The 27,914-nt window shown below is 37.5% G+C and overlaps 4 protein-coding genes across 6 annotated transcripts; 2 read left to right on the top strand and 2 right to left on the bottom strand.

Moving 5' to 3' along the window:
* The first annotated feature begins 698 nt into the window (after nucleotides 1-698).
* LOC110056761 (presenilin-1-like) lies at nucleotides 699-10,143 on the top strand. The gene is made up of 10 exons (XM_020763289.2): nucleotides 699-973; nucleotides 2,695-2,945; nucleotides 3,606-3,750; nucleotides 4,356-4,423; nucleotides 5,379-5,529; nucleotides 6,288-6,357; nucleotides 6,454-6,552; nucleotides 6,992-7,222; nucleotides 8,025-8,137; nucleotides 8,766-10,143. Exons 1-10 carry the CDS (start codon nucleotides 848-850, stop codon nucleotides 8,919-8,921), a joined length of 1,410 nt encoding a protein of 469 aa, XP_020618948.2. The 5' UTR covers nucleotides 699-847; the 3' UTR covers nucleotides 8,922-10,143.
* Nucleotides 10,144-10,730: 587 nt separating this feature from the next.
* Nucleotides 10,731-15,118, bottom strand: LOC110056767 (DNA-directed RNA polymerase III subunit RPC6-like). The gene is made up of 8 exons (XM_020763295.2): nucleotides 14,888-15,118; nucleotides 14,403-14,470; nucleotides 13,899-13,966; nucleotides 13,651-13,763; nucleotides 12,909-13,052; nucleotides 12,454-12,561; nucleotides 11,425-11,613; nucleotides 10,731-10,889 (listed from the first exon to the last, which is right to left on the bottom strand). Exons 1-8 carry the CDS (start codon nucleotides 15,065-15,067, stop codon nucleotides 10,809-10,811), a joined length of 951 nt encoding a protein of 316 aa, XP_020618954.1. The 5' UTR covers nucleotides 15,068-15,118; the 3' UTR covers nucleotides 10,731-10,808.
* A 17-nt stretch (nucleotides 15,119-15,135) lies between these two features.
* Nucleotides 15,136-20,967, top strand: LOC110056766 (uncharacterized). 3 transcript variants are annotated; one of them, XM_089291330.1, is made up of 9 exons: nucleotides 15,136-15,568; nucleotides 16,669-16,810; nucleotides 17,141-17,274; nucleotides 17,587-17,631; nucleotides 18,519-18,629; nucleotides 19,050-19,095; nucleotides 19,787-19,847; nucleotides 19,961-20,054; nucleotides 20,609-20,967. In XM_089291330.1, exons 1-9 carry the CDS (start codon nucleotides 15,287-15,289, stop codon nucleotides 20,729-20,731), a joined length of 1,038 nt encoding a protein of 345 aa, XP_089147456.1. In that variant the 5' UTR covers nucleotides 15,136-15,286; the 3' UTR covers nucleotides 20,732-20,967. The 3 variants fall into 3 exon arrangements, with proteins under 3 accessions (XP_089147456.1, XP_020618953.2, XP_089147457.1); XM_020763294.2 differs by lacking the exon at nucleotides 17,587-17,631; XM_089291331.1 differs by lacking the exons at nucleotides 18,519-18,629; nucleotides 19,050-19,095; nucleotides 19,787-19,847; nucleotides 19,961-20,054; nucleotides 20,609-20,967 and having other exon boundaries at nucleotides 17,587-18,512.
* LOC110056762 (histone acetyltransferase KAT5-like) lies at nucleotides 20,797-27,748 on the bottom strand. Its single transcript, XM_020763290.2, has 10 exons — nucleotides 27,538-27,748; nucleotides 27,395-27,452; nucleotides 27,230-27,301; nucleotides 26,421-26,647; nucleotides 25,516-25,785; nucleotides 25,221-25,310; nucleotides 24,734-24,874; nucleotides 24,302-24,395; nucleotides 23,707-23,869; nucleotides 20,797-23,276 (listed from the first exon to the last, which is right to left on the bottom strand). Exons 1-10 carry the CDS (start codon nucleotides 27,586-27,588, stop codon nucleotides 23,060-23,062), a joined length of 1,383 nt encoding a protein of 460 aa, XP_020618949.1. The 5' UTR covers nucleotides 27,589-27,748; the 3' UTR covers nucleotides 20,797-23,059.
* Nucleotides 27,749-27,914: the final 166 nt, after the last annotated feature.

Genomic DNA, 27,914 nt, shown 5'->3' with positions numbered 1-27,914 from the left:
ACCCAACCAAGTTGGAACAGCTGTTCCCTTTTGCAAATCTTGGCTTTCAGTTTCGACCTTTGTCTATTCCGTGTTAAGTTTTTTTAGTTGTAAGCAGGGTTGTTTGATGGATTCCATCTCTGTCAGTTTTTTTATGTTTCCTCTCCCAACTCCCCCACCATTTCCAAAAGTTTGGGTGCAAATGTGAGTTCTAAGACTAGGGATATAAATTTCTCTGCCTAGGGGCCGGGTTAAATTTCTCTCCATAGACCACAGGAAATTCCTACGGTATTGTTTATTTTGATTCAGGTTGTTGTTTTTGTCCTTCCTCCAATCTTTTCATTATCTTTCGTCTTTTTCTCACTCAGGTTGTGGCGTTTATAATCGCCTTCTGTTCACAAATAATCCGAATTTCGGAGAAAAGAGAGAGAGAGAGGTGGAGATTGGAGAGGGAAAGAAAAAGAAAAACGTATTGCGGATCAAGGCCAAAAATTTTTAAGGCCCAGTGGAACAAAAAAAGGCAAATATAATTATATAAGGACATGTTATTTGTATTGATACTTAAAACGTATCTTATTTTTCTGGGATATTGTTCTTTTAGGCGTTTTAGCTCGCGTTCATTCTCCTTCTCTCCTTAGTTTATTCACCCACCCCCGGCCCATGGCCCACCACGAAGACATGTGCGCTGGTACCCAATTTCCGCTCGATCGCAGTCTGATATCGAGGAGGGGTGATATGACGTCACTGTTTTTCCGCGATGATGGTTTTTCAGTGATTTTCGGAACCTCGTGCAGAGAAAGGAACTTCACCGCTTTGGTGATACGTTTCCGTACCAAGAAGGAGTGCCAATGCTTGTTGTAACAGATACATGAACGAAGAAGACGTCGGCGAAACAACTAGACTGATGTCGGGCGAAGTAGCTTACGAGGACAATGACACAAGTTCTCGTGACCGCCGGCCTCGGAGTCAACGAGGAGACGAAAATACTGATGCGGTAAGAGAAGATGGAAGTAGCTCTCTTTTGCAATTAGTTGTTTCACTATGTTTCATAGTTTTGGGCACAGATCCGCGTAAACCGCATCAACAGTAAGGAACTACATAGGTTATAAAGCCTACACTGAGGTGTGTGGTAACCTTAGCTTTATTCAGCCCAATGGAAGATTCCGTTGTCGTTTTAATATTGAAAGGTTACTTCGTGTCAGAATTATGCCTAAATACAAGCTAGCAATCTATCAGATTAAGTGTGTTTTCTGGAAAGTAAGGTTTATTTTTTGACATGCTGTTGACAAATGTTCGATGTCCTGTTAAATGTCTGTGAATCTACCAGCCAGCATTAGCTTTACAAATGGCATACATGGGAGTAGTTTTGGTACAGATAAAGAATAGAGACGAAGAGAATGCATGGACTGAACTCCTCCTCTGCCTCTGCTCCCCCTCTCCCCCCTCCCCCCCCCCCCCTAACGAAAAATAAATACAGTCGAACCTCCACTAACAGCCACCTCCATACAACGGTGACCTCTTTACAGCGGCCACTTTTTTCAGTCCTGGCGGACAGTCCTTACATTGACTCTTATTTTAATCTCTCTACAACAGCCACCTCTCCACCATGGCAACTGCCACTAAAACTCATCCCAAGTGGCCAAAATAACCTCTCAAAAAGGGCCATTAATCAATGACTGCCAAACAGTGTAGACAAAACCTTTTTATTGTAAAAGGTCACTAAACTTGATCCATACTGTGGGTCGTTGGGTCTCTGTTTTTATTTAGTTTCTGTTGCATTGATACATTTTGATTTCTATATGCCAAAATAAGCACATTTTGACAAAAAAATGTTGCACCCTGAAAAATAAAAACAGGTGTCTTATTACACCCCTACCTCCCCATAATGGCTACTTTCAGGACTCAGTCCCCAAGGTGGCCATTGTGGAGACGTTCCACTGTAAACTCAACTTACCTTTATTACCTCACCTATATACGTATACATCAGTTTGGTTAACTAGTATCAGTAAAAGGTGGCTATTCTTTAACTCGGGATTTTTTTGTGGCAGAGAAATGGGGGATAAAATAGCTAAGCTAGGGGGACAAATAATTAACAATTAGATGGTGAACTTAAGGTTTCTATATAAACAATAGAGCATTTTTGTCAAGGGCCTATGGGCAGATAGTTGCCAGCAGAGATTTTCCACCATCCTTTTAGGATCATTTTGAAAAAATAATGACAGTGTGTGGAGTTTGTAGATACAGACCATGGTAGGATGCAAGGAAAATAAATTTTCGAGCTTACCCTTTGGGCAAGTCCTATGGCCAGATGCAGTAGTACTAGTCCGAAATCAGTCATCACCAAAAAGTTTGTTTCTTGCAGTACTTCTCTTATTTGCATTTCGACAACGATTACCTCAAGAAATTTCTCTTGCCTGTTGGGTGAGTGATGGACAGTGACAACTAGAAAGGACAATGAGTGACTACTGGAAAATCCTCTAGCTGCAGGCTTTCTATGCATACTGCATAGCCTTTCTTAATTCAAGAAATAGAAAACACTTTCAATGTGTCTATAGAAACACTAGTGGAAGTTTGGGAGAAGGAGTTTTGCTGTCCCAAAATGAGCCAGAAGCAAGTTTTTCCACAGCTTTTGTGAGTGCTCCCAAACATTCAGGAGGATCACAGCTTTTGCAATTTTTTACAAATGGGGATCCAGCAATTTGTTTACTTTTACAGGAAGATAGACCTGACGAATTTGATCAAGGAGATGATGTAACAGGAGCTAGAGGGCGCACAAGAAACCAAGGAAGAGAACCAAGGGTGCGAGATGTGTCGCCTCATGAGAGTGAAATGGATGAAGAGGAAATGCTCAAATATGGAGCCAAGAGCGTTATGATGTTGATTGTCCCAGTGTCGACTTGTATGTTGGTTGTGGTGGCAACCATAGCATCAGTCACATACTACACTCGCAGGGAAGGAACATATCTGTAAGTTGTACCCTTTCAGTTTCTGTCTCCAGAGTCTTACTCACTTCCTATTAATAGTATTTTTTTGTACATGTACATGTTCCGTATTGATATGTCCTGATTTTCACTGTATTTCCTTTGTTTGAATGTTCATCTTATAACGATAACAATATAATTGCACAATACTTTATTTATCATGGGGTTTATGCTTAGCTAATCAGTTAGTTTACAGGTAATCCACGGCCCTAGTATATTCTAAAAATTAAAAATAAAAATGTACAATAATAAAAACGATAATAAAATACAATAATAAAACGTATAAAACTATAAACGTGGAGAACTAAAAATCTAGAGAATCAAATTATAATAAGTTCCGATATCAGTCAAACTTAAGTGATCAAATTTTGTTGTTCACCTCATTGGTGACTACTTTAGTTCTAATATCATTTGTTAGCTCATTCCATTTCTTTGTAGCAAAAAATCTCCATGGTGTAAGACCATATTTAGTTGTCTTAATTTTGACAAGGAAAGGATAATAACTTCCTTTACCTGTACCTTTAACATTCTGGTGATAGTGATACTTGTAAATTTCTGTTGTGCGTCAAGGTCCCAGCCACACAGATTTGTATACATGGTTACATTTATAAGAGAAAAATTTTCATGTCTCTTGTTCTTGTTTAGTGTTTACACACCATTTCATGAAGATGGAGACATTAGCCAGGCAAGGAAGGCTGGAGAGGCAATAGCAAATGCCTTTATAGTGATTGGTGTTGTCTTGGTGCTGACAATAATCCTAGTGCTGTTGTACAAGTTTAGATGCTATTGTGTGAGTATTTCTTGTGCTTGAGACTCTGTACATGCCCATTGTTATGCTAAAACTCAGGCTTCTTCCTTGGGACACTTGAGACATATTTTTGATTTGTGGATAATAATGATACAGTGTAGTAGTGAATACTCAAGGTCAAGGAGTGACAAAATGCACTGATTTCCATGTTTCAAATCTAAAATGTTTTGGCAACATTTCAAACAGAGGTAGCAAGACACTTGTGTGTGTAAATGGAAGTGTTTTGAGGTTTTGTATATTATTTTGTGAATAATGCAACAGATTTTTCATTTTCGTGCGGTCTAACCCTTGCCCCTGTTATAGTCTGTTCTGCTGTACCATTGACGATGTGTTATAAGGTGTTTATTTTTATTATATTTTGCTTTGGCAAATGTTTCACTGAGTGTTGGTTGAGGACAGTTGCCAACTGTCATTCAGGGAGTCGAGATAGTGTAGAAACTACTAACATTGATTCTGTTGTTGTAGTAGCCGTGAACTATCCTAGTCTTTATAAAATTGATATTATAGTTGTGCTCAAAGTGCCTAAATGTCCAAATATTTAATATGGGCTACATGTAAATGTGTGTCGGTTATTATTATTTTGGCAGGTAATATCTGGATGGCTGGTTCTATCTTCACTTATGTTACTATTCTTCTTTGGCTACATTTATTTCCAGTAAGTGTTTGGTGGTTTCGTTAAATGTTTTCTTGACTGGTAATTTTTCAAGTTGTAAGCAGAAATGCAGAAATTGCCTAATGTGGGGCCTCTTGAAATAGTAAAGTACAATTTGTAGGACTTAACAGTGGTCTGCCAAATTTTTAAGTGTAGTGCATAAAGCGCAATACAAAGATGAAACAAACATCGGCTAAGGAGTTTAAAATCTCTTTTATTAAGTTTCTCACAGCCAAATGGCTTCACTCAAAGGACGATGGCCGTTATTTGCCTTCCTAGGGCAAACAGATTATTTCTGAGTGAAAGCGAATGCCAGACACTTTGTTCCATAACAATTTGATGGATGAAATATATAATTTCTGAGACAAATATCTCAAAGAATATCGAGTGAAGAACACAAATATATTAATACTCAAAGAAGCAAAATAGCATCGTATATTTATCCAGATATAAAACATCTTCACTAAACCCTCAAAGCAAACTAAACCGAAGAAAAACAACCTCGTGCTCAACACGAATATTTCACTTGACTCACTTTGCCATTCCAACACCTTTGCCAAAACATATCGTAAATTCAGGATATGGATTTACAACCTTATGACAGGTAACCTTAACACAATCTTTGACTTAAATTGACTTTAAAGGATGCGGTATCCAATGGAATTCTTAAAATGCCGAGATGTCTGTTGAAAAGGGCCAGAGATGCGAAATAAACCCAACGTAGCAGCCACTACGGCAAAACATCCCAACTCACGTAGTCAGATTTCATGCTACGGCTGGATGCAACCGACATACATGCGCACTGTCTCATTTTGGGGTAAATTTACTTCTGGCAGCCGTATCAGCGCGAGCCGTAGTGATTTGCTTAAACTCCCTATTGTTTCATAATATGCTGCAGGAAAATGCCGCCCATAAAACAGTGGTTAATGTAACATTTCCATTTACCTCTTTCTTGTAGAGAGGTGCTGAGGGTATACAATGTGCCAATGGATTATTTCACATTGTCACTGATAATCTGGAATTTTGGAGTTGTTGGCATGATTTGCATCCATTGGAAAGGACCACTCAGACTGCAGCAAGCTTATCTTATTTTAGTTAGTGCTTTGATGGTAAGTTGATTATTTATTATAATTACATTAAGTTGTCATCTGGTTACTACATGTATGTCTTTCAACAACATTCATGTTTTGAGGGTAATTTACGAGGGGTTTCATTAACATTTTCAGCAGAAGGGCAGCTGGTTGTCACAGGCAGGCAAAACTTTTTGAACCAAAATTCGTTATAAGAAAAACTTTCCTCTAGATGGTCAAACCAGTCAGGCACAATCATCCTCACAGCCTGTCAATTTGCCTGTTGCCTGGCCCTTAATGAAACACCTGGATTTACACTGTATAAAATGTTTTTGAGATCAAAGTGATGAGATCCAAGTTTTAGGTCTTAAGTAATTTGAAATCTCAAGAGTCACTTAATGAGTTGTAACGAACTCTAATTTGCTCTCAGGAATGAAAGTCCTGTAATTTTGTTCAGGCATCTTACAGGACTGAAAAGGTGTCAGTGATTCCTTTAGGTGGGTCATTGAAATCAGTAACATTAACTGGGAAATTTAGGATCATGTTACTGAGTGAGCAAATTTACTTGTGCAGAGGAAATTCATGCAAAACATTTGAAGAAAGTAGGCACTTAAGGACAATGAAATACTATTCGTAGCTATTTTTTTTGGTATCTGGAAAACCTACAAGAGTCTACAAGCTGGGCTTGTCAATGAGCCGGCTTAGTGTTTCCTTTGCTACATCTCTGTTTAACAGGGATGATTTGAAAATACTGTTAACTTATTTTTAATGAAATGAACCATTATTTCATGTTACAGGCCTTAGTGTTCATCAAATTTTTACCAGATTGGACCACATGGGCAATATTAGCAGCCATTTCTCTCTATGGTAAGTCATCCAACCACTCCATTACTTGCAGTGTGATCAGCAACTGGTTTTTATTGCTTGAGAAACAAGTTAAGCTGTTTGATTTTTTTTTTTCAGATTTGTGTGCTGTTCTGTGCCCTAAAGGGCCCTTGAAGATTCTCGTACAAACTGCTCAAGAGAGAGATGAACCTCTGTTTCCATCTTTAATTTACTCCTGTAAGTTAAATGTCTTTGGATTATGTAGACACTTTCTTTGCATTAAGAAAATTCCTTAATTCTGCAGCAGTATGTTCTGTATGACCTACAGATTTGTACAAGTTTGCAAGATTTTTCTTTTTGCAGGAACATCAGGTTGTTACTGTTGTTAATGATTATCATCATGAGCATGAAACAGTTGAAGAGAAAATCATTACCACTGTGTGTAAACTTCAAGAATTTGATTCCCAGAATACGAAAACTGCACTTCCATGCTTCCCTTAGGTTTTAGGTCCTTACAACTTGTTCAGTTGATTCAACAGCTACCCTACTTGGGGTCTAGACATGCTGCAATTCTTATTTAAAAGCAATTTCCTCCCACTTCTTGACCCAGCATTGCTACGTCTGTTAGATCAGCGCCTGGGGTTTAACTATGTAATATTTCTGATGGTTTTTTTAGCCACAATGATGTGGTCAATTGGCATGGCTGATAGAGATACTTCAGGTGAGCCAAGAGCACGACCATTATCATCCACTCGTGTTAGTTCAGAAGATGAGGAGGAGTTGCTAGAATCTGTCGATGGAGAGGGACCAACAAATGAGGCAGCAGAAAATGCTATAAGAGCACTGGGTGCTCATGACGAGGAACAAAATCCACCAAATGAGTCCCCAGATGGTGACGAAGAAGAGAGTGAGTCTAGAAAATTGAGCTGCTCCACTGTAGAATGTAGCTAGATCTCTTAGAACCTACTGTAGAGATGATTATGTTGATGTTGCAGTAGTGGCCCAATGGGTAGTTCATGTTGGATTCCAAATCAAGAAGTTGGGGCTGGTTGTTTGGAAGCAGGTTAAAGCTAACCCAGGGTTAAAAGCTAACCTAAGTATAAATTTTTCTTGAATAAAAATGTTTTTCACTGCTTAAATAAGCCTCATGTTTTGTTTAGTTTGAGATTATTCAAACTCAAAACAGACGACCAAACAACATAAACAGGAAACCTCACTGCAACGTTACAAAACTCAAATCAAAATTCTCGCTAATCCTGGGTAAGCTTATTCAGCTTTGAACAACCCAGTCCAGGTTTCAAGCCCTGGTCAATGTCATTCTGTTGTCTTTTTGAGCAAAACACTTTACTCTTATAGTGCCAGCAAATTGTTTGAAGGGAAGCTGACAAAATCTTAAGGGATAGTAGGGATAATATGCAAATATAGACTAACAAGAATAAGATTTTAGTACACGTACTGACAGGTTATGAAAAAAGGTCAGGTTCTTATTGCCTTGATGCCATTGATACTTCATTTTTCATTCGTAATTGTATTAACTGTGAATGCAATGCAGTCAACTCTGTTTAATATATTCTCTGTTTAAGAAATAGAAAACATGTACTGTGTTTCTATCGAGTTATAGAAACACAATTTTAAACCAATCAGCGTGCATATTTTCTTTTGGCTATTTTCCAGTGTCAATTAATGATTTTGTTTTTCAATGCCATCAGAGGGTGTCAAACTAGGCCTTGGAGATTTCATTTTCTACAGTGTTCTTGTTGGGAAAGCTTCCTCATACAAGGATTGGAACACTACAATTGCTTGCTTTGTGGCCATTCTCATTGTAAGTAGCCATATAATAATATTGGAGGTGATGCAATCTATTTTCACCTACAGAATTTTGTTGCTGAACTGTAAGAATGTAACATAGGTGTGAGGTGTTTTGAGCTTAGTACATTTTGTACCCTTGACATAAATGCATCTTTAAGGCTTGTTTTTACTAGAGTCAGAATTGGAAGAGCACTAACAATCTAGTGAAAATAAAGAATCAGAGTTGTAAGCAGAGTCATAAGCTTCAGAGTCAGATAAACCGGAACGTTTTCATTTTGTTCCGATTGCACTTATGACTCGTTCTCTTATAATCCAGTGAAAACTACATTGTCAGAGTGTGAAGCAGAAGCAACCAATCACAATGCTAGGAATTTCTGCTTGTGATTCCGATAATCTAGTTTTCATATCATAGGCAGTTGAGTCATAAGAGGACCTGGAATTCTTCTATTGACTCTGCTGGTTTGATTGTATCACTCAGCACTTCTGATGAGGACTCAGACTCCATTACTAGTGAAAACCAGTCTTCTGAGGAAAGGAAGAGATGGGCATTCAAAGAGAGACAGATTTTTCACATGACTATGTTTGTGTATTCAAGCTGTGTTAAATATAGTCCTTCACTCATGGCTGTTTGTTGTTTGCAGGGCCTGTGCTTAACCCTCCTCCTTTTAGCTATCTACAAGAAGGCTTTACCTGCTTTGCCTATATCAATTACATTTGGACTCATTTTCAACTTTGCCACTACAGAGCTTGTCAAGCCATTCATGGACAGCCTCTCCAGTCAGCAGGCTTTCATTTGAGTCTTTTGAAAAAGAACTGCACCATTGTTGTAATATTTATGGCAGTAAAATTTTGTACTAAAAGATAAAATGAGAAATGACTTAGAAAGTTCAGTGCTTTGTGATTCTGCTGGCCGGAGTAATCAACTTCTCTGCAGTTCGTGTAAACCCCAGCAAATAACTACAGTAACAGTTTTAATGGGGGTGTGCCATCATTCTTTGAAAACGATTTTGTAACATTACAAAATCAAATCAGAGAAGGACTCAAATTAATAGAGAGAGAGACTGTGAATTTACAAAATGCTGGGCAGGAGGGTTGAGGGATCTGTAGTCTGGGATCCCATTCAAGGGGAGAAGCAATACTCATACTCAAACTAAGGGTGCCATGCTATTTAGAATCAATCCACTGTGTCCACTAATCTTTGAAATACACTTGTAGCTTTTCAAGCAACAAAAATATGAACTTTATTCATGTTGGGGTTTTGCAGGCTACTAGGAAGGGGCAAGTTTTTTCTCTTTTTTATCATGACCAACCTGTCAGGCAAAATTTGACAAGTAGAAGCCATAAAAGGTTCTGGCAAGGCCTTCAAGTCAGTGAATTCTGAGGATCACTCATAATTTTGGTGAATTTTTTTATCATTGCATGTATCAAACAGACATTTGAAGCATTACATATTAGACTTTATTTCAATGACACTTGATCTATTTTTGGCACTAAATTATTATTGCAATGAAGTTTATCATGATAGGCCATTTCCAAGTTGCCTTTTTCCTTGATGTCAAAATGAGCCTTCCTGCAAAACTGTTCATATGAAAATGTGTTTCACCTGCACCTTTACTTTCACGCAAACGAAGCTCATTTCCTATGAAAAGGACGTGTTTTGAAACAGAGAACTGATTCAGAGGCAAAGGGAAATTCAGAAATGAGCTATCATTATTACACTTAAAACCTGCTTAATATACTTTCAGCACGAATGAAATGTCATTTAAAGCTTCATAAGGTATAGGGTTGCAAGATAAGAATTCAAGTTGATTTCTTGTGGCTCTTTTCTGCTACAACCCTTAGCTACCAATTTTGGTGTACTTTTTTTTCTATCATACTATTGAAAATTTAATGTATATACATAGAACTGCTTTTTTGTTAAAATTGTCTTAAATGGATTATTTATGACTGAAATTGTTATTCTTCCAAAATACATAATTATTGCTGACATTAAAGAAGAGTTGAATTTCTTGTCAATAATTTGTCATTATGGTATAATTAATTATTTGTTCCAGAAGATAATCACCTAAACTCTCCCCATGGACAGCTTTTGGTATGAACCCCCTCCACCCCAAAAATTATAGTTTGGCTTTGTACTTCCCACTAGAATTTTTAGCTTTTGAGAGCTCCTGTTTCTGTATTCTTGATGAGTGTGCACATATGCAAGTTTCTATCAACGTTTGTTCCTCTTCTTAATAATACCTGCCTAGTGTTTTTGAATCACAAAAATTATATCATGGACCAGGGATGGTACAGCTGTGAGAGCGTTCACCTCCCACCAATGTGGCCAGGTTTGATTCTGGCCTGGTGCCACATGTAAGTTAAGTTTGTTGTTGGTTCTTGCCTAGCTCCAAGGGTGTTTCTCCGGGTTCTCGGGTTTTCCTCCCTCCAAAAACAAGCATTTACATACAACTTCCAATTCAACCAGGAGAGAGGACCTGCATGAAAACCAGCTTAGGCTGATGTGGCCTCCTCTCTAAATATCGTAAATTTAAATGGCCAGGCAGTATTGTTGAGTAAATCAGTCAGAAAAAAAAAGTTAGTGATCAGCCATCAAATAAACCAGCTAACCAGTATAAATGTTTATTTTGTATAAATATGAAATCAATAAAACACTTTAAGTTACGTACAAAGGTACTACTACACTATAATTCTGCAAGCCAGTCCTTCATATAGATACACTTGCTTGGTGATATAGGCCCACCATCTCGACACTGATCAGATACCTGTAAACGACGATCAACAATAAAATCATGGTTCAAGTTAAAGGAGCTCAGTCATGGTATTTTAACTTATTTTGGCCACGTGCAGAATTACCTTTAAATTGAAGGAAACCTGGAAATAGTAGCTTACAAAAATGGAAAAACACCAAAGGGATAATAATAAACCGTAAAAGAACAAGGATGGTTAAGGATAGAGAAGATTAAAACAGATTAAAAACCACAAACTTGAAAAATTTAGGCTAAAGTTTTCAAGATGCATAAACCATGATGTAGCTCCTGTAAGGGAGTCAACCTTAACTAAAACACTATGTTCACCAACAATAACAATTTTACTATTAAGACAGCAGGAAATGAGACATTTTTGAACATGTTACTAAACTATCATTGTGCGTGTGTCACTAGAACCAGTAGATCTGTGCATTTCAATATTAAAAACATTGCTAAAACTTGGAATATAATGGTCAGTCCTTTCTTCCTGAGCATTCAAAGCTATGTCAAAGGACACTTGTTCACCTTCACAGGAAGATAGCTTCCTTACCGGGCAAACACCACACGGTGTCCTCATGAGTCCTGTCACTGGTAACAGAGGTCTAAGAACCCTGAAAAGTTTCCTTTGTCCATTTGATGATGATCCTGAACTGCTATCCACCACTAGTGACATTTCTGCTTTTCCATCAAAGACTAATGTGTTCAAAATTGTTTCAATATCACCCTCGGATAGTTGAACCTACAATCATGTAGAATTAATTAAACAATGTTAGTTACATGCAAGCTGAGTGTCACCTGAGTGTAGCCTTGTGCCCAGTGTACCTCAGTCTACATTTAAGCAGAGGGATTGGGGAGAGGTAATGTATCCAAAGCCACTCTTCACAAGTTAGGATTTGAAGAGATAACACCTTGCTACCATTAGGTTACTTATCTTCCTTGACAGTTTAATAGTCTTGTTTTGTTGAGGTTATTCTTCTGGTTTAGTGTCCATTCTTGACTAGGTGGGTAAAGTCTGCATACAAGCCAACTGGCCCATCAGGCTGGAGCATATCCTGGTTTCAGTAGCATGAAGCAACTAGGAGTATTTCTACTCCCGCCTGGATGGGATGCTAGTCCATCACAGGGTTACTTACCCCCAGCATTAAATTTGTCAATACCCATATACACCTGGGTGGAGAGAGGCACTGTGAGAGGTAAGTGTCTTGCATTGTCCCCAGCCAGGGCTCTAACCCAGACCACTCAATCTAGAGATGAGTGCACTAACCACGAGGCCACCGCACCTCCTGATTAGGACTCACAATATTCCAAATCAAAAAGTTGCAATTTGGTACCAGTACTTTTTCATGCAAACATATGGAATCAATAGTTAATTTGGGTTTGTACCAACTGAAGCTAGGGAGCACTGGTCAATCTGCAAACTCTAGAGGGACTGTATATATAGACCATTCGTACAGAAAGAATGACACTTTTTTGCAGCAACTGCAGTTAAAGCCAGAAGGTGGAGTTGCACAGTTGTATGCAAACACAGATGCACATAAAAAACTTGTCAGTAATAATTTGTTAGAAGTAATGTATTTACCTTACTGATTCCTAGTTCAGAAATGTACTTCCACACATCATTGCATGACGAATAAGAAGCATTTCTTTTAGCTAAAGGATCCACATTCATTCTGTCAGCTTGATCAGCCTACAAACAGTAAATTTATCATTATCCCACACAAGATTGAATAAGGTCCTCTAGAGCAGGAGTCCAATCAAGTTAGGGGGGGTGTGGAAAACAAGGGAGAGCAGAAGTCAGGAGGGGTATGGAAAGGCTGGGAAGTGAGATTTCCAAGGCATTACTGTAGTGGGAACTGAATGAGCATCTGCGTGATAAAAACAGCATTGCACAGAACTGCTGCCCCTCTTGTCTCACCACAATGCACTTACCATAATTACATGTATACCACTACACCTACCACAAGGTTGTCACATACAGCAGGTACGTTGAGTTGACAGACATACCAACTGCTGATTACAGTTTCTGTTTCATACCTTTTGTTCAAGATACTTGTAACACTGTTGATTTAGCACTTCTACAAACTCAGATTCAAAATCCTGATCACTGTACCAAGCTCCTCCAGTCACTGTAATGTCAGGCTCCAAATTAAAGAGCATGTACACTTTCTTTCTAGAAGCCTAAAAAATAGTCAGAAATGAGTGAGTTTGTTCTGTCTCCAGTAATTTATATTTCTTGTTTAATGCTTTTATCACCTGGCCATCCAGCTCTACCAGCCCCTCTCATGGTTATTCCAGGCAGCCAGTAATCTAATTTCATTCCTAATTAATTAATTATTTAATTGCAAAGGCAAGACAGAGTGCAAATAAAGATTTTTGTTCAGAGGGTATAACTGCTTATAGTCTTGTTCAGAAAAAAATCTATACCTCTCCCACCAAGGGTTTTTTGGTTTCAGCTCTCACCCCACCCCAGAATTCCATTTTGGCTCATACTTTTCCTTTACAAATTTTGGCTTTTGAGACCCACCCCTTCCCCCACATCCCCTTGGAATTTCCAATAACCCTCCTTAGGGTGGGTATGGGTATTTTCTGGAATCACACATAGTAGCCAAGTCAACTGATAATTAAACCAATTTCTGCCTGATTTATTAAAAGCTTGTTGTTGTCACAGGAACTGTGACTAGCTTTTGTCTGCCAACATGAGGATCAGGTTGAAGAAATTTAGCAAGATTGATCGACAGATTTAAGGAAAGAATCACAGTTTCTCTATAGTACTTACAGCTACAGATTTGACAGCCTTAATAAGCTTCTTGCTCTCCAGATTCTTTACAATCTTGTTGACTTGTGTCATTTGTATGTTACTTTTGAATCTGATGTCCCTAATCCAGATACCTGCTCGATGTATATAATAATTATTATATAGATTAATTTTATGCAGCGTTATTAGTGATCTCAATGGAAAATAATAACACATGTATAACATGTACAAGTACTATAATTTTGAAATGAAATAATTTTGAAATTTACCTTTGTTTTGTGCCTCTTCTATAATCTGATAAACAAGTTTCTCTTGTAAGTCAAATCCTTTTGTTTTCCTGTAAAAACAAGTTATTAGTTATCTGAAATTGTGTTTCAGAACTATTGTGCAGTGACCAAATCCACACCCACCCTGAGGAAGGTTGTTGGGAATCCCATGGGGGAGGGGGCTCAAAAGACAAACGTTTTAACAGGAAGGAAAAAACTAATTATTATAGCAGAGCACTTGTTACTTTTACTTCAAAGTTAAAACCTCACAATTTTCTTATTTATATAATCTATTTAATTCACCTTTTCTCTTTACACGACCCCACAAACTCATAGCTTAAATTTCGTTGAGTTCAAATAAAGGTTATTCAGTTGTTTGTTTGCTCATTCCTTCAATTTCCAGAGGAGTAGGGGGGGGGGGTTCAAACCAATGGGGGTAGGGGTAGTCCTCACTTTTTACATTAGTTCCTAAAACATTGAAGTGTAAAAGTAAAAGCTGAAACTCACGTCGCTGCCTGTGCATCTTTGTATCTATATAAAAGCTGTGTGCCACTTTTTAAAAGTTCAATCCTACCCTTCAGAGAAAATATGCAAGCACATGCACAACATTAGCGCATTACAGTGCAAAGTAATGCAACAGCTAAGTCATATTCTCAGACAACAATTCTTGAAAAGTGATTTTCAAAGTGCATCTAAAATCCACATAGTGATCATAAACTAATATATTGATAAAAACAATAATAATTAAATTAATTTACTGATCTGTTATAATAAGTTACTCTAATAAGTTATTTCTCCTCAGAACAATCTCAGTGCATTGTCAAGATGACAGCTGATAAGAAAAAGAAAAAGAATTAACTTTTCAGATGATAAATAGTAAATAAGCTGGTAAAAAAATCAGAAGTTAGAAGAAATGTTTCGAGACTGCTTGGCTAAGGAAGCTGTCTTTTTCATTGACTTTTATGTATTTCCTTTTTTCTTCTGAGACCCACCATAGAGAGAAGTCTGTTTATAGCAGTTACTCTTTGCTGTGGAGGAATATTTGGCATATCCTGAGATATCAGCTGGTCTGTTATTCCTTTTGGATTCGCTTTACAAAGTTCTACGACTCTCTCTTCCAAATCTACAGCGTCCACGGCTTCTTGTTTGATAACGACGTCTGCGACCGCCATCTTAATTTCTTCTGGCCTGGGCTTGGTGGCCACGCGATGTTGTGGCTTGGTAACCGAACGTAAGCCATGTGGCGCAAATCGTCCAATAGGTCCTTTCCCTGTACTCTTTTCAAATTCAAGCTTATCCTTTACCTGGCTCGGTGCGCTAACTTTTACCTTTATTTTTAACTTCCAATGAAACATTTCTATTGATCCTACGCGTCGAAGGGATTGATTGTGATGGAAGATATTGACGCTAGTTCGCTGGAAGTGGCCAAGTCTTCATTCCTCTCTCTTCTGTCAAGAGTTGACCCCTGCGAGTCGCCAAGTTTTGTAGAATGGGTCATTCAGCATTGCTCTAATGTAAATACCACTGGGAACACAGGAGAAACAACTAATTACGCATCTATGACTTCGGCGGAGAAAAGGTTGAGAGAGATTGTGAAAGATATCAAAAAGAGGGTTCCTCTTCTAGGGGTCATGGCATCAGAGAACATTTCTCATCCAGAAGAGGAAGAAGAGGTAACTCAACATAATTAGGGCTTATGCTGCCCTGAAAATGTGGAGGTATTTGATATGTTCAAATAGGGCCTACCTCCAGAGTACAATGCACCCAGGGGGGAACTCCCAAAAGGACAGGGGTGCTTTTTGGAGATTTTGAAGAGAACCCCTAAGAGTTACCAAGATCCTGTTTTTGTGGGTTTGGCTAGAAAGGTTTTTCTCCCCTAGGAGGTACCAATTCTTGCATAACACATTATTCCCTGTTATATTTTCTTGGCTCAATACCCTATAAGGTACCTCAAAAGCTTCTGCTGTGGACCTTTTGAGGTCCAGTACCCCTAAGAGTTACCAAAAGTGTGTTAATAACCCCTAAAAGGTATGATGAGCACCCCTGTCCTTTCTATATGGGAGCCCCTGGGGACAACACATTGCCAGATCCTGGAGGGAGATGGGTCTGTGAGGGGAGGGGCCTTCAAGAAAAGGGGTGACGAAGACTAAGAGAAGCATAGGGGGAAAGGGTGTGTAGTGAAATAATGTTCAGGAAAGCAGGAAGTGAGAGAAAAAGACCAAATTATTTTAATAAAAGCTTGGGAGTCAGAGGACAGTGTAACAGGAATTATTTGGGAGGTAATTGTGACTATATTGCATTGCAAACTTCTGACCCCACTTTCCCTTCTGCTATATCCATCCTTTCACCAGTTTTTTAAAGGTTGATTGCCTCATGGAAAAGGTTTTGCAACACAAGTGAATAGGGAAAGGAGCATTAAAAAATTATCACCTTTCATAGCAACAAGTTCTAAATAGTTAAAAAGCCAATTAATGCCATGGTGAATGATGAGGAACACATGCAGAGCTTTGACAGAAAATACAAATTTTATCATTTGTTAACTGTCTTATGGTATACATATCAGTCCAATCATCATTTTAAAGAATTTATTATCCATAATCGATGGATAGGGTTAAAAAAAAAATATCATGCTTACTCCAGTCATCTTTTAAAGGAACATGATGTATTTTCCATCATGTTGTAGTTTAATTAAGATGTTTGCAAAGTTTGTAAAACCTAAAATTAAAACAGTTTCTTCTTTGTGATACATTTCTGATCAATGGTTCTTTCTTAGAATTCAGAGTTCCATCCTTCCACTACAATTCATGTTGATTCATTCCTGTACAGTGATGAAGACATTGACAGACTTTGTGATGAGGGCAAAATGAGTCGTAACTACTGTAAAGATTGTGGATCTCACAATACAGCTCCACTAAGTAAGAAGTGCATATTAAAATAATGGACTGATACCCTACTAACACTCGACTGACACTCTATCAATACTCAACCAACACTCGACTGACTGTCGGCCGATATATCGACTGTGTATCAGTCGAGACTTAGCCAATACAAGGCCAATACTTGACCAACAGATCAACCAAGTGTCAGTTGATATATCGGTCAATAGTGTCAACCGACATGACCTAAAGTAAACATGATCCCTCTATTTCAGAGAATTAAAATGAAACTAGCTACACCTTTTTATTTTTAAACTTGTATGACTGACATAAGTTTTATCCATGGTCAACAAAATTTTATATTTTCAGCTTTTATATCACATTCCTCATCACTGGTGCAATTAAGGTTCATATTTCAAGCAGCCCTTCCCATGATACTTAACACACTTAGTAACAAGTTGATGTTAGATGTTGGGTCAAGACTTGGAGCTGTGCTTTATGGAGTAAGTAGTATATAATAATTATGAATTGAGCTGAAAACTGAAAGACAATGCCTTAGTTATTCTGTATAAATGTGCTTTCCCACACACAATTGGGAGCCATGCCAAGCTGAACCATGCAGATTGACCTTTATTACAAAAATTAATGTTAAAATAGTACAAGAAAGTGACTAGCAGGAAAAGATGACCTTGGGATTACATGCTGCAAAAAACTGGCAAACAACCACAATCCATGTGACCAGACTACCCACACACAACCGCCAAGAGTCCAGAATGTGTGTGAGAAAAACGTCTTCTGCTTCTTTTGTTCCCCAGCCAGTGGAAAACAACACTCATAGGGCAGGTGCAAAGACTGTGCAGGTAGTCTTGTGTGTCAGGTATATTCAGATGTATTCCATGAGGCAGGCTGTTCTGCATCCAATTGAAAGAGGACAGATCCAGTCAGTGAAATCCAGTTTTACCACATGGAACTTCAGCTTGATTGGATTTGCATTGCCACCTAGCTTAAGAGACATTCAATCTACCCTTGCAAAGAAAGTGATATACTGCCCAAAGGACATTTCTCACTTACACCCCTCCCCCTAAAAAAAATCATCTCTTACAGTAGTTCTGTAATTTAAATGTCCTTAATTTTCCCAAGAAACTGCAAAATCTACTAACTGGACTGCAACATCCACTAGCCCCAAGCTATGAGACATGACTTTCTTGAACTTCTTTCTGTATTTTTAGGTCACACAGACATTACGTATTTTTCCTAACTAAAATAGAGTATTTATTTATATTTATTTATATATATATATATTCCTTCCCTATAATGTTTATTACAGCGTCAGTCACTACATTTGTTACTCTTAAGAAAAGCACAAACCCTGTGTAATTAAGTCTGGCAGTTACATGTGCTGTTTACTTTCTAGTCCCCATATAATTTATGATCAGTCCATGAAAGCAATTAGTTAGGTCATCATGTTATTTTAGCACTCCATCTTCTTAACCTTAAGTTTTACATTATAGATTAATATATACACTTTGAGATGTACACTTCTCACAGAATTTTACCCAAATTTTATCATTCTTGTAGAAACTCTTAGGCTAAGAAAAGTCTACTACTAGCTACTAGCTAAGTCAGTCTTTGTCCTGATCTTAGTATTATTGTAAGACAACATGCTTTCATTGTTGGCCAAATGTTAAAATTTTATCAGAAATTTTTAAAATTAATACTTTTACTAATTTATTACCTTTTCTTGTAGGCATATCATTTCAGCACAATACAGAAGATTATTGGAGTAGAAATCAATTCAGATTTGTGTAACTTGCAACAGGAGACAATAGAAAAGTATAACATGTCAGATCGAGTGGAGGTGAATTTTTAAAAGATGTGTAAGTTAACTAAGGTTCAGTTTGTTGGTTACATTGATGTCATTCAGCATTACAGGACATATATTGCTCAATCATCAAATAATGGTGTTATATACCTGCAAGTGACCACTGTCCCAGGGGAGTTGCAATTCCTGTGCCTCATGCAGTAGAATTCCAAGTTAACGAAACAGCAAAGATTGAAATTTGTCAATTGCAGCTGTCAAAAACTGTTCAGTCAGAGAAAAAGCATTGTGCTCTATCAGTGATCCATAACCAATCAACCTCATCACCCGATGAAGACTTGCAGTATGTGGTCGAAACATCAAGATCTTCATCACAAGTGACTACGTCATGACATGATAAGACAAACAATAATATTATACTTCATTGTTAATAATATTATGTCTTTGTTGTTATCTCAGATCAGATGCGCTGATATTTGCAGTGAGCTTACCCTCTTGGAACAAGGTATAAACAAAGACTGTCAGTACTAGTATTATAATTAGTACAACTCCAAACAACTGCAAAATATAACCTTGAGAAATTGTACCTCAAGATTAAATGGAAAATTGCTAAGTATTATCTACTAGTATCCCTTTCTCACATTTGCTTGAAATAAGCTCTGACCGGTTTTACCATGTTGCATCTAAAATCAAGATTTCGATATAATTTACTGTCTTTTAGTCTATGGCTACCCTTTTATTCTTTATTGGTTTGTTTTCTTGTTTATACTTCACTCAATCACTTGGGTGGAGGCGCAGTGGCATCATGGTCATTGTGCTCGACTCCAGATTGAGCGTTCCAGGTTTGAGCCCAGCTGACTGGGGTCATTGTGTTGTGTTCTTGGGCAAAACACTTTACTCTCACAGTGCCTCTCTCCATCCAGGTTAATTCAAGCAAATTCATTGCTGGAGATACCAGTAACCCTGTGATGGACTGGCATACCATCTCAGGGGGAGTATTTTCCGAGTGAGAAATACTCCTAATCACTTCATGCTACAGAAACTGGGATAAGCTCTGGCCTGATGGGCCACTTGGCTCATATGCAGACTTTGGACATTTATTTATAGCCTGCATAGTGTAATATGCCTGCAACGCAAGCTATTTATTTAGAACATGCGTGCTGTTGGAAAAATCTTTATTTCGTTTGTTTCCTCAGCTGATGTTGTTGTTCTGAACAATGTGTTTGAGTTCTTTCTACCTGTGGATGAACAAATTAGGTAGGAAGCAAAAGATTTATCCCATATTGCTGATTACAAAATGCAAGAATGACATACCTTGACTTGTAAAGACCAGAGTAGAATTTTGATTTTCTTTTTGTTTTTGTGCAAAGAACTTGGAAAATTCTCAGAGAGCACTTGACAAAGCCTGGTTGTGTTTTAGTCACTGTGCCTAGTCTTGAAGAAGCCACAATCTTCAATGATAAGGTTAGTTGAGATGCTCATCATTTTAATTAATGTAAGTTTAAGTTAATATTTAAACTCAAAGCTGAATGAAGCTTTGTAGAATGGCGGTCTTAAGGTAGCAAAAGAGGGAGGCAACCCTGCCACCACCAACCTCCAGGCACCTGCCAACTGAGAGTGAGGGAGGGAAAACCAAACAATCAAGAAGAATATTGACTCAGGCACTTACACTGTTGGTGAGACGCTGACCAGCACTGGCCTGATTTGAACTTTGCCTAAATTTCTGATCAGTAGTTTAGCTTAGCCTGAAATGCCAGTCATCACCCACCCTCAGCTAGGCTGTGGGCGCGAGGTGCTATTAAAATAACTGTGTAATATAAATTCTGAGTAAGATAATTTTTTAAAAAGAGTCGAGTTTAAAAAAATCTGTTATGTCAATGTTCATTTTTCTTATTTGCTTTTATGAGCGAACCAAGCATGAATGGAACAGTTATGAACATTGCGACTTACATCGTATCAAAGGAATACTACTCCAGAGTAGAGTAGAATCCCTGATAAAGTTCTTTTTCCTTTTCTAGGCTTGCATTGATCTAAACAGTTGGGTGAAGCCTTGTACAGTAAGCTACAATGTAACAGAAATCTCTTCTTGTGATGAAGACATTTATGAACTACAAAACATTTTCTTTTATCAAGTGAGATGAAAAAGGCCAGTCAATGATAGAAGTATGTTCCATGGCACAAGACATCCAGTAAAAAGGCAAAGATCTGACCAAAAATATTTCACAATATTTATTTCAACATAATGCTGTTTACAACAATATTGCAATATTGGTACATGGAGCATGGATCATTTAAAATAAATCTCTCAATAGCATTTTTACAGTTGACAGTATTTTGATTAAGATTTATTTGTTAATAAAACTGTTTTATGCCCTCATTCTTGTGTAATACAAAGTAATTTACATTCTTAAGATGTCTTAACCTGGTATATCCTGTGTGCCAGAGGGTTCGCCGCTCACAATCACAGCTTCGCTACAAAAAAAAAAACCTCTGGCACCCAGGGTAAACCTGGTAATACATGCATTCATAAGCTCAAATAACTACTAACAGTCTACATTGTGGTTACCAGGTATGGAATAATATCCTTGTCAGATCTTTCAGTTAATTACCACGCAAATAAGGTCTGTGATTGATGCATGTTTAGGCACAATGTGTGCAAAGGGTATGCTGGTAGCCCTCTGTACAAACTGTACCAGACCAAAATTCTAGGCAATAATATTACTATTGTTCCCAGACATCTGTTGAAATGTTTTCTTTTTTTTTTTTTCAGGCCGTTTCACATCCTGTTGGTTTCATTCACATGATTCAAAAAGTGATCACGAGATGAAAAACATATCTTGGCACTTATGGCCACAGTTTGAAGCACAATCGCTGCAAATTCCTCAAAAGTACCAAGTTATCCATGCGATGGATTTTGCATCTGTCACACTCTTCTCTGTAATGTATGTTGGATTGTATCTTGCTAGAAAGTATGAAACTCAACAAACTTGGAAACAAACTGTGAAGCAACTTTACGATGGCAGAGATTCACTCATCACACGATCGTGAAATTCGTCATCACATGATTACTTTTTTTTCAGGTATGTGAAACCAATGGTGCATGAAATGGCCTGAAAAGGACCATTTCAACTGACGTCTGGGATCAATAGTATGCACTAATTTTTAAATTATTTGGCAGTTAACAGATGCACCCAAATTATATAATTGTTCTAATACCACTTGGTAGAACTTGCTAGTAAATTATTCAATTGCACCTCTTTCTACCTTAAGTTAATGTTTTCTAACATGAAAAAAGAATAAATAATTAGTGCAACAGAGCCTTTGTTGAAGTAAAACTAAATGAATCTTGCACATTCATTGCTACCATAACATATTTACAACGTTGCTTTATGACTTGGATATCAGTTATAACTTTTACTACAGTTGTAACAATTAAATTGATGTTTTTTTTTACCACACCAACTTGTAAGGCATGGCTTATGTACAACTCAAAAGACCTGGTCATCTACCTCCCTTCCCCACCCATGGCCCAAAACTCGACCTAACTCCATCTTATTTCGGTTTATTAACACTCTGATAAGTTATGAAGATATGATTGATCATGATAGGATTGATAAGTCTTGATCGTTCAAAATGTTTTTTATTATTAAGTCTAAACTTAATTTTAAGCCAATAAAAATCAAATGTTGTAACAACTTCAAGTTTCTGAATGACTGGCATGGCTTTTCCATACTAATTCTAATTTCATGCTGCTTCACATAAAGCAGTCAATACCTACAGAAGATTAGTACACTATTTACAATTGTGACCATAATAATTATACAAATAAATATCTTGGCTAACTTAATAACCTTGCATGAAGGGCTGACCGTAAGAAACCTGGAATGAGGGTGAAGAACAAGTGCAAGGTTGCTGCAGGAAATGACATTTTGTTTGAAACAATCGTATGTGACAAAACTCAGGCTTTTTGGTCACACCCCCTACCCCCACCCTCTTCACAGATCCCTTAAGGTGCACCTTTGTGTTCTGCAGCCTTTTCTACAGGAATTGCAGCAGCATTTCACCAAAAGATGAGAAAACGTTCAATATCTTTGTTTTAAATTTTGAAAGTCTGGCTGAATAACTCCTTTGTTCAACTGTAGCCTCTAGTAGAAAGTGAATCCTTACAAGTCAAGATTAGTCTTATGTTCTTCAAACATAACATTTCTCCATTACTACTGTAGCCCATGTCAGAAGTCATAAATGGCCACAGTAAAGACCAACATAGTTTTTTGAAAGTTCACCTATTGACCTCAAAATTAACTTTGACTCTGGAATAAAGGCTACTATTGATTAGAATGACTGAATTATTAAATTAATTTTCAAAATTCAAAACAATACATGCTGCTCTACACATTAATTTTTATCCGCTAGAAATATTAATTACTAGAAGTAGAATTGATTAATTCCTTCAGTTTCCACCCTGGTTGTCACCATTTTCCTCTCTTAGCCCAGTCTTTAGGAGTCCAGTGTAGACAGGTTGAGTCAATCCTAATCTTTCTCTTTGTCATGGCTCTTCTGTGCCCATCAAGAATTTCTTTTGACAGATTCAGAATGTATTGTCCTTTGTAGTAGTGGATGATTCCAAGATGTTGCAAGGTTGAAACAACATCTTCCTTTCTTATGCTGGTCATCTCACAAATATCACTGTTAGAAATATGCCAAAGCAATAATTTATAATTTTTTTTAATGTGTAACTACACAAGGCTAAGAACTACAATGCAGAAGGTAGAAAGCACAAATATGATTCTTAGTTCCTCATTGGAAATCTTTAAATTTTCAAAGGCGAAATGCTGGAATTTACTGCTTGAAATATCTTGAAATGTCAATGGTTTCAATAAATTATGAGTTTCATATTACATTGTATAATATAGCAAAGATAAATTTTTATCAATAATTTCCCATTGAAAACCTGGATTAGTCCCTTAAAAGTCCTTGACTGTTTGGTCAAATAAAAGGAGTGCAAACCCTATCTAATTCCAAAGAGTTTTGCCAATCAATGTTTTTTATCTCAAAGTTCTGGTGCTACCCTTTACCTCTGAGTCTCTGGGAAGTTAAATATTAAATGCACTCTTACTTGATAGTTATTGCTGGAGGATTTCCATCCTCCCCAGCCTTGAGAGAAACAAGAATTTCAAGAATGGTCTGTGACCAGTAGCTGCGGTAAGAAAGCAGTCCTAAATCTGAGAGAGGCTTTTCTGGGGTCCCTGTTTTACCTTCAAACTTTGAAAGCTCATAACCTGCCGAGAACAATTTATCATACCAAATAAAAATTTAGATGGCATGCTAAATACAAGCAAACAGACAAAACAGAAAATGATCAGCAAATAGTTTCTCCTCACTATATCCATACACTTTCTAGGAGACTAGTGAAGAGAATAAGCAAGGACATTAACTGTGGCATATAATATTTGTTTGAATCATGTCTTACCAATGTCTCAGGACATCAAACATTAGTGACATGAAGTACTTACTAGGTCAACTCTTATCCTGGATTGAAAATTAACTTTGAACGACACAAGCAAAATCTTGATTCCTTCAAAAGTTTCTTACAAAATTTCTGATGATCACACGCATACTGGTACATGTGTGTCTGTCATTCTTTCATAGGACTCCCCCGGGGGAGAATGTAAAGTGAGCAGCAAAATGGCAAAGTAGAAATTCACACTTACTAAATTCTATCAGAAGCTTGCCATAACCCATTCTCTGATACTGTGGTAGAGTTAGAATGCAGGCTACATTGTAATCTTCTGATGATTCTTTTTCCTGAAATATTCACAAGATTCACTCATTAGGTGCTTCTGTGTAGAAAACAAATCGTTCCTGAACCCATCAGACACACAGTAGAGATTTACAGTAATAAATATTTTACTAACCTTGTCTTCTCACTCCATACTGTAAGTTAAGGATCCTCGTTTTCTCCCCTTCAAGGCCCAAGTGCTTCATGTTTGGGTGATAAATCGAAGGGAAAAACTTGGTCCATGACTTACAGTACAGACCTCAAACTTGGTCAGTAAGAGGTATTTCTATCACTGCCGCAATCTGCTTCCAACCTAAACTAAGAATTATTGAACATCGCCTGTCCTGTGAAAAGGCATTCCTACCTTAGAGAAGTATCCTACAATGTGAAATCCAATTGAGTCATATTCAGTCATGACGTAAAACAGAAAAGGGTCTGTGTCGTAGTATAAAGTCTTGTGATCTAGAAACATTTTAGCCAAGAGGCACAGATTTTGAGCGTATGCCTGGAAGAGAAATTAACAAACAGTATTTTTTATTAAGGTAAGCCAACTATTTTTCCTGAACACAACAGAAAATTATGTCTAGTTAGGATTTTTGCGCCAAAAAAATTGTACTATATAATATGTGGTAGGTCAAAATGAAATTCAGGTTAAAATGATTCTAACCTAGTTCGATTCTCAATTTCCTTTGTCTTCTAACCCTGATTATTCATGATCCAGAATAATTAGGGTTAAGAGACAAAGGAATTTCATTTTAACCTGAATTTCATTTTGACCTACAACATGCTGATGACTTCATAATCCCAGAGATTGAAAGAATATGACCTTTTTTTAGCTTAGCAATTCACACCTTGTTTTTTCTGCCATCAATTTCAAAGAAAGATATTGTTCCTTTCCTGTAAATTTCATTGCCAGGGGGATGACGTAACTTGCATTTTTCCTGCAAAATATAAACAAGGAAAAAATAAATTACGTAACAAAAATAATAAAAATAATGTGAATCCACACTTGTAGCGTAGTCTTCACTAATAAAATGACAGACCTACGTGTAGCCTTGAATATCAGAATTATCAGAATATTCTTGGGACCAACCTTGATAAATTATTAAAATACAGTAAATATTTTTAAGTTGTTCTTTTTAATACCTTGTGTCTTTTGAGGCAGTGGAAACTCTTTACATACTTTAGACAAAATTCACACAGGAACACCACAGGCTCCAGAGTGAGTTCTTGTGGATAGGGTGAAAAGTACCAGGGTTTAATTCTGAATTTCCCCAGTTGGACCATTTTGATGTTTTTCATTCGTGTTATGATGTCGTCATGACTACGATCTTGAACCATACTGCCTGTCTGTCTCATGCTCCCTGTTTTTGGTGGAGTGCTGGGCAAGTCCTTCGGGCTGTCTTGGGAATCAATCTTTCAACATAAAAGACAAAAGTGTTTTTATGGTTATAAATTCAACAATGGTAATTTTTAACCATTTTCAAGTCTGATTTTCTCTTTAAAAGCCCCATGCCCATGACAAACCAAACACAATTAGTGCACTTCACAGCATGATCAAACTTTGTACTTACAGACCATTTATCTCAGACCATGCTTGACAAGACACCTTCAACATAATTTATTGATCCTAGTGGTACCCAGGATGTGTGTCACATATCAAAGACAAATGTGTTGAGACATTTTTGCAAATGGGGCATTTTCAAACCAAGATACATACTTCTCTTGATTAAAAAAAAAAACTCTTTCGTCAATAAACACCCCCACCCCGCAATCAATGTTAAAACAAGTTTTTTCGACACTGTCACATGGTTAGAACACTGGAAGGGGGGAAGGGAGCAAAATATATGGAGTGCAAGTAGAAAAATTACATTTGAAGGGAGAACGTTTGTTTTTGGGTAATGTCTCAACTACTTTCTCCTGTAGCGTTGTGGTTACCTACAGCACCTGACTGGTGTGTGGAAGGACACAGGGTTTGACTCTTGTTAGAGGCTCAAATGTTTTTTCTTCTTTTGTCTCTAATATACAGAGAAAGTTTTCTTGTGTTTTACCTCATCACCAGACTTGTCCATGGCATTAGCTTTCCTCTTCCTGCCTACCGGAGCTTTAGGTCGTCCTCCTCCGACACCATTCACAAGTTCCCTGTCAGGCGAGCAGGGCCTGGAACCAGCAGTACCTTTACCCTTACTGATCTTTTTAGTATCTTCCTTTTTAGGCATCTGCAGTTTGGTCAAGTCCAGTCGCTCTTCTTCAACCCATTCATCAAGCCGCTTGTTGACTAAAACACAAAACAGAAGTTAGGCAAGAGATTCCCAGTCTTGCATGAAGTGCATAGCTTAGGTAACCAATGAAAAAATTTTGAACTGGAAAAAAAAAATTCTGCTTTGTGTTGAAATGCCATCATATTTTCATAAATCATGTAATAAAGGCCACATATGAAAGTGTATGGGATCATTAAAAAGATACTGTGAATGATCAAGCTGTTCTAGAAAGACTTTAATTTCAAATACAGCCGGGATTCAACTTGTAGAAGTATAAACAAGTACGCCGAGCGGACCTGTCGTTTAGGGAAGCAATGCATCACGGGAATGAAAACTCCCGTTCCGCCATCTTGAATTTTTGGGCTGAATAAATTTCGAAAAAAACTCGGATTCTTGACAATTACGCCTTAAGTAGTCTTAATAATGGGTTAAATAAATCACAAATAAATAAAATCGACAGGATTGATGTTGAAAAATTGCCCTTCCATGAGTTAAAACTCCAAAATTGCTTGTTGCTGTGGAAGCAAAATGCGCGCCAAAATATGCAATATAGGCTTATAGCGTAAGCTTATACAATACACAAAATATTTCGTACTCACAGTCGATATAATGCACGTAATAATGGGTCAGACCATTTGAAAGTTCTCTCTTGCTCAGTATTTCAGCCAATGCTACGAAAAAAATGTAAGTGGTGAACACAAGAACAACGCTTTCAACCTCATTTTGCATGTCCGTTTTCACTTTGAATCGAAGAAATTACTTACGCCATTCGTCGGAACCACTCATTTTTACTGGCATTCTGCAACCTTCTACCACCTCCATCTAAGATGATCAACAATTAAAAGATTTAGTTAAGAAAATAGGCTGATCACGTGGATTTTTACGTCTAAAAGCTCAATTTCTTTACCGAAGTTTCACCGTTAGCTTCCGCCATATTTGATTCCTCCTTTGTCGCCATTACTGAACGACGAGGACGTATAACGAACTTCTCCGTTCAATTATCGAGCCCACGAATAGTACCGACCTTTTATCGATCTATAACCGTGTAGCGGGGTCCAGTCTTTCACGGCCGTTGATGTGCAGTTTTTATTTTCCCGAATAGCTACGATTTCGGAGGATTTTTCAGCCGTTGATAGCAATATTGCTCAATAACAGGGCCGTTTCTTGAAGAGTGTATCTACAAATTTCTCATTTAAAATATTGATGATATTGGGTTTGGGAATTTAGTGTTGTGACGCACTCCACAACCCACTTTCCGGTTGCGTGACAACGCCGAACCTGTTA

The sequence above is a fragment of the Orbicella faveolata genome, unplaced genomic scaffold, assembly GCF_042242905.1.
Source record: "Orbicella faveolata isolate gen_17 unplaced genomic scaffold, um_ofav_v1 contig_24, whole genome shotgun sequence".
NCBI lineage: Eukaryota > Metazoa > Cnidaria > Anthozoa > Scleractinia > Merulinidae > Orbicella > Orbicella faveolata.
This window is presented reverse-complemented; position numbering and strand designations above follow the sequence as displayed.

What these genes read in the sequence shown, in the direction of transcription:
- LOC110056761 (XM_020763289.2), top strand. Translation starts at nt 848, where the DNA reads ATGAACGAAGAAGACGTCGGCGAAACAACTAGACTGATGTCGGGCGAA. An exon ending in GAGACGAAAATACTGATGCG is followed by an intron (nt 974 to 2,694) that starts GTAAGAGAAGAT and finishes TTACTTTTACAG; the next exon opens with GAAGATAGACCTGACGAATT. An exon ending in TCCATCTTTAATTTACTCCT is followed by an intron (nt 6,553 to 6,991) that starts GTAAGTTAAATG and finishes TGGTTTTTTTAG; the next exon opens with CCACAATGATGTGGTCAATT.
- LOC110056767 (XM_020763295.2), bottom strand. Translation starts at nt 15,067, where the DNA reads ATGGCGGTCGCAGACGTCGTTATCAAACAAGAAGCCGTGGACGCTGTA. An exon ending in AAAGATGCACAGGCAGCGAC is followed by an intron (nt 13,967 to 14,402) that starts GTGAGTTTCAGC and finishes TTGTTTTTACAG; the next exon opens with GAAAACAAAAGGATTTGACT. An exon ending in AGAAGAGGCACAAAACAAAG is followed by an intron (nt 13,764 to 13,898) that starts GTAAATTTCAAA and finishes TACATCGAGCAG; the next exon opens with GTATCTGGATTAGGGACATC.
- LOC110056766 (XM_089291330.1), top strand. Translation starts at nt 15,287, where the DNA reads ATGGAAGATATTGACGCTAGTTCGCTGGAAGTGGCCAAGTCTTCATTC. An exon ending in TTGGAGCTGTGCTTTATGGA is followed by an intron (nt 17,275 to 17,586) that starts GTAAGTAGTATA and finishes TTTGTTCCCCAG; the next exon opens with CCAGTGGAAAACAACACTCA. An exon ending in GCTTACCCTCTTGGAACAAG is followed by an intron (nt 19,096 to 19,786) that starts GTATAAACAAAG and finishes TTGTTTCCTCAG; the next exon opens with CTGATGTTGTTGTTCTGAAC.
- LOC110056762 (XM_020763290.2), bottom strand. Translation starts at nt 27,588, where the DNA reads ATGGCGACAAAGGAGGAATCAAATATGGCGGAAGCTAACGGTGAAACT. An exon ending in CAAGCTTCTGATAGAATTTA is followed by an intron (nt 23,870 to 24,301) that starts GTAAGTGTGAAT and finishes TGTTCTCGGCAG; the next exon opens with GTTATGAGCTTTCAAAGTTT. An exon ending in CCTCCAGCAATAACTATCAA is followed by an intron (nt 23,277 to 23,706) that starts GTAAGAGTGCAT and finishes TATTTCTAACAG; the next exon opens with TGATATTTGTGAGATGACCA.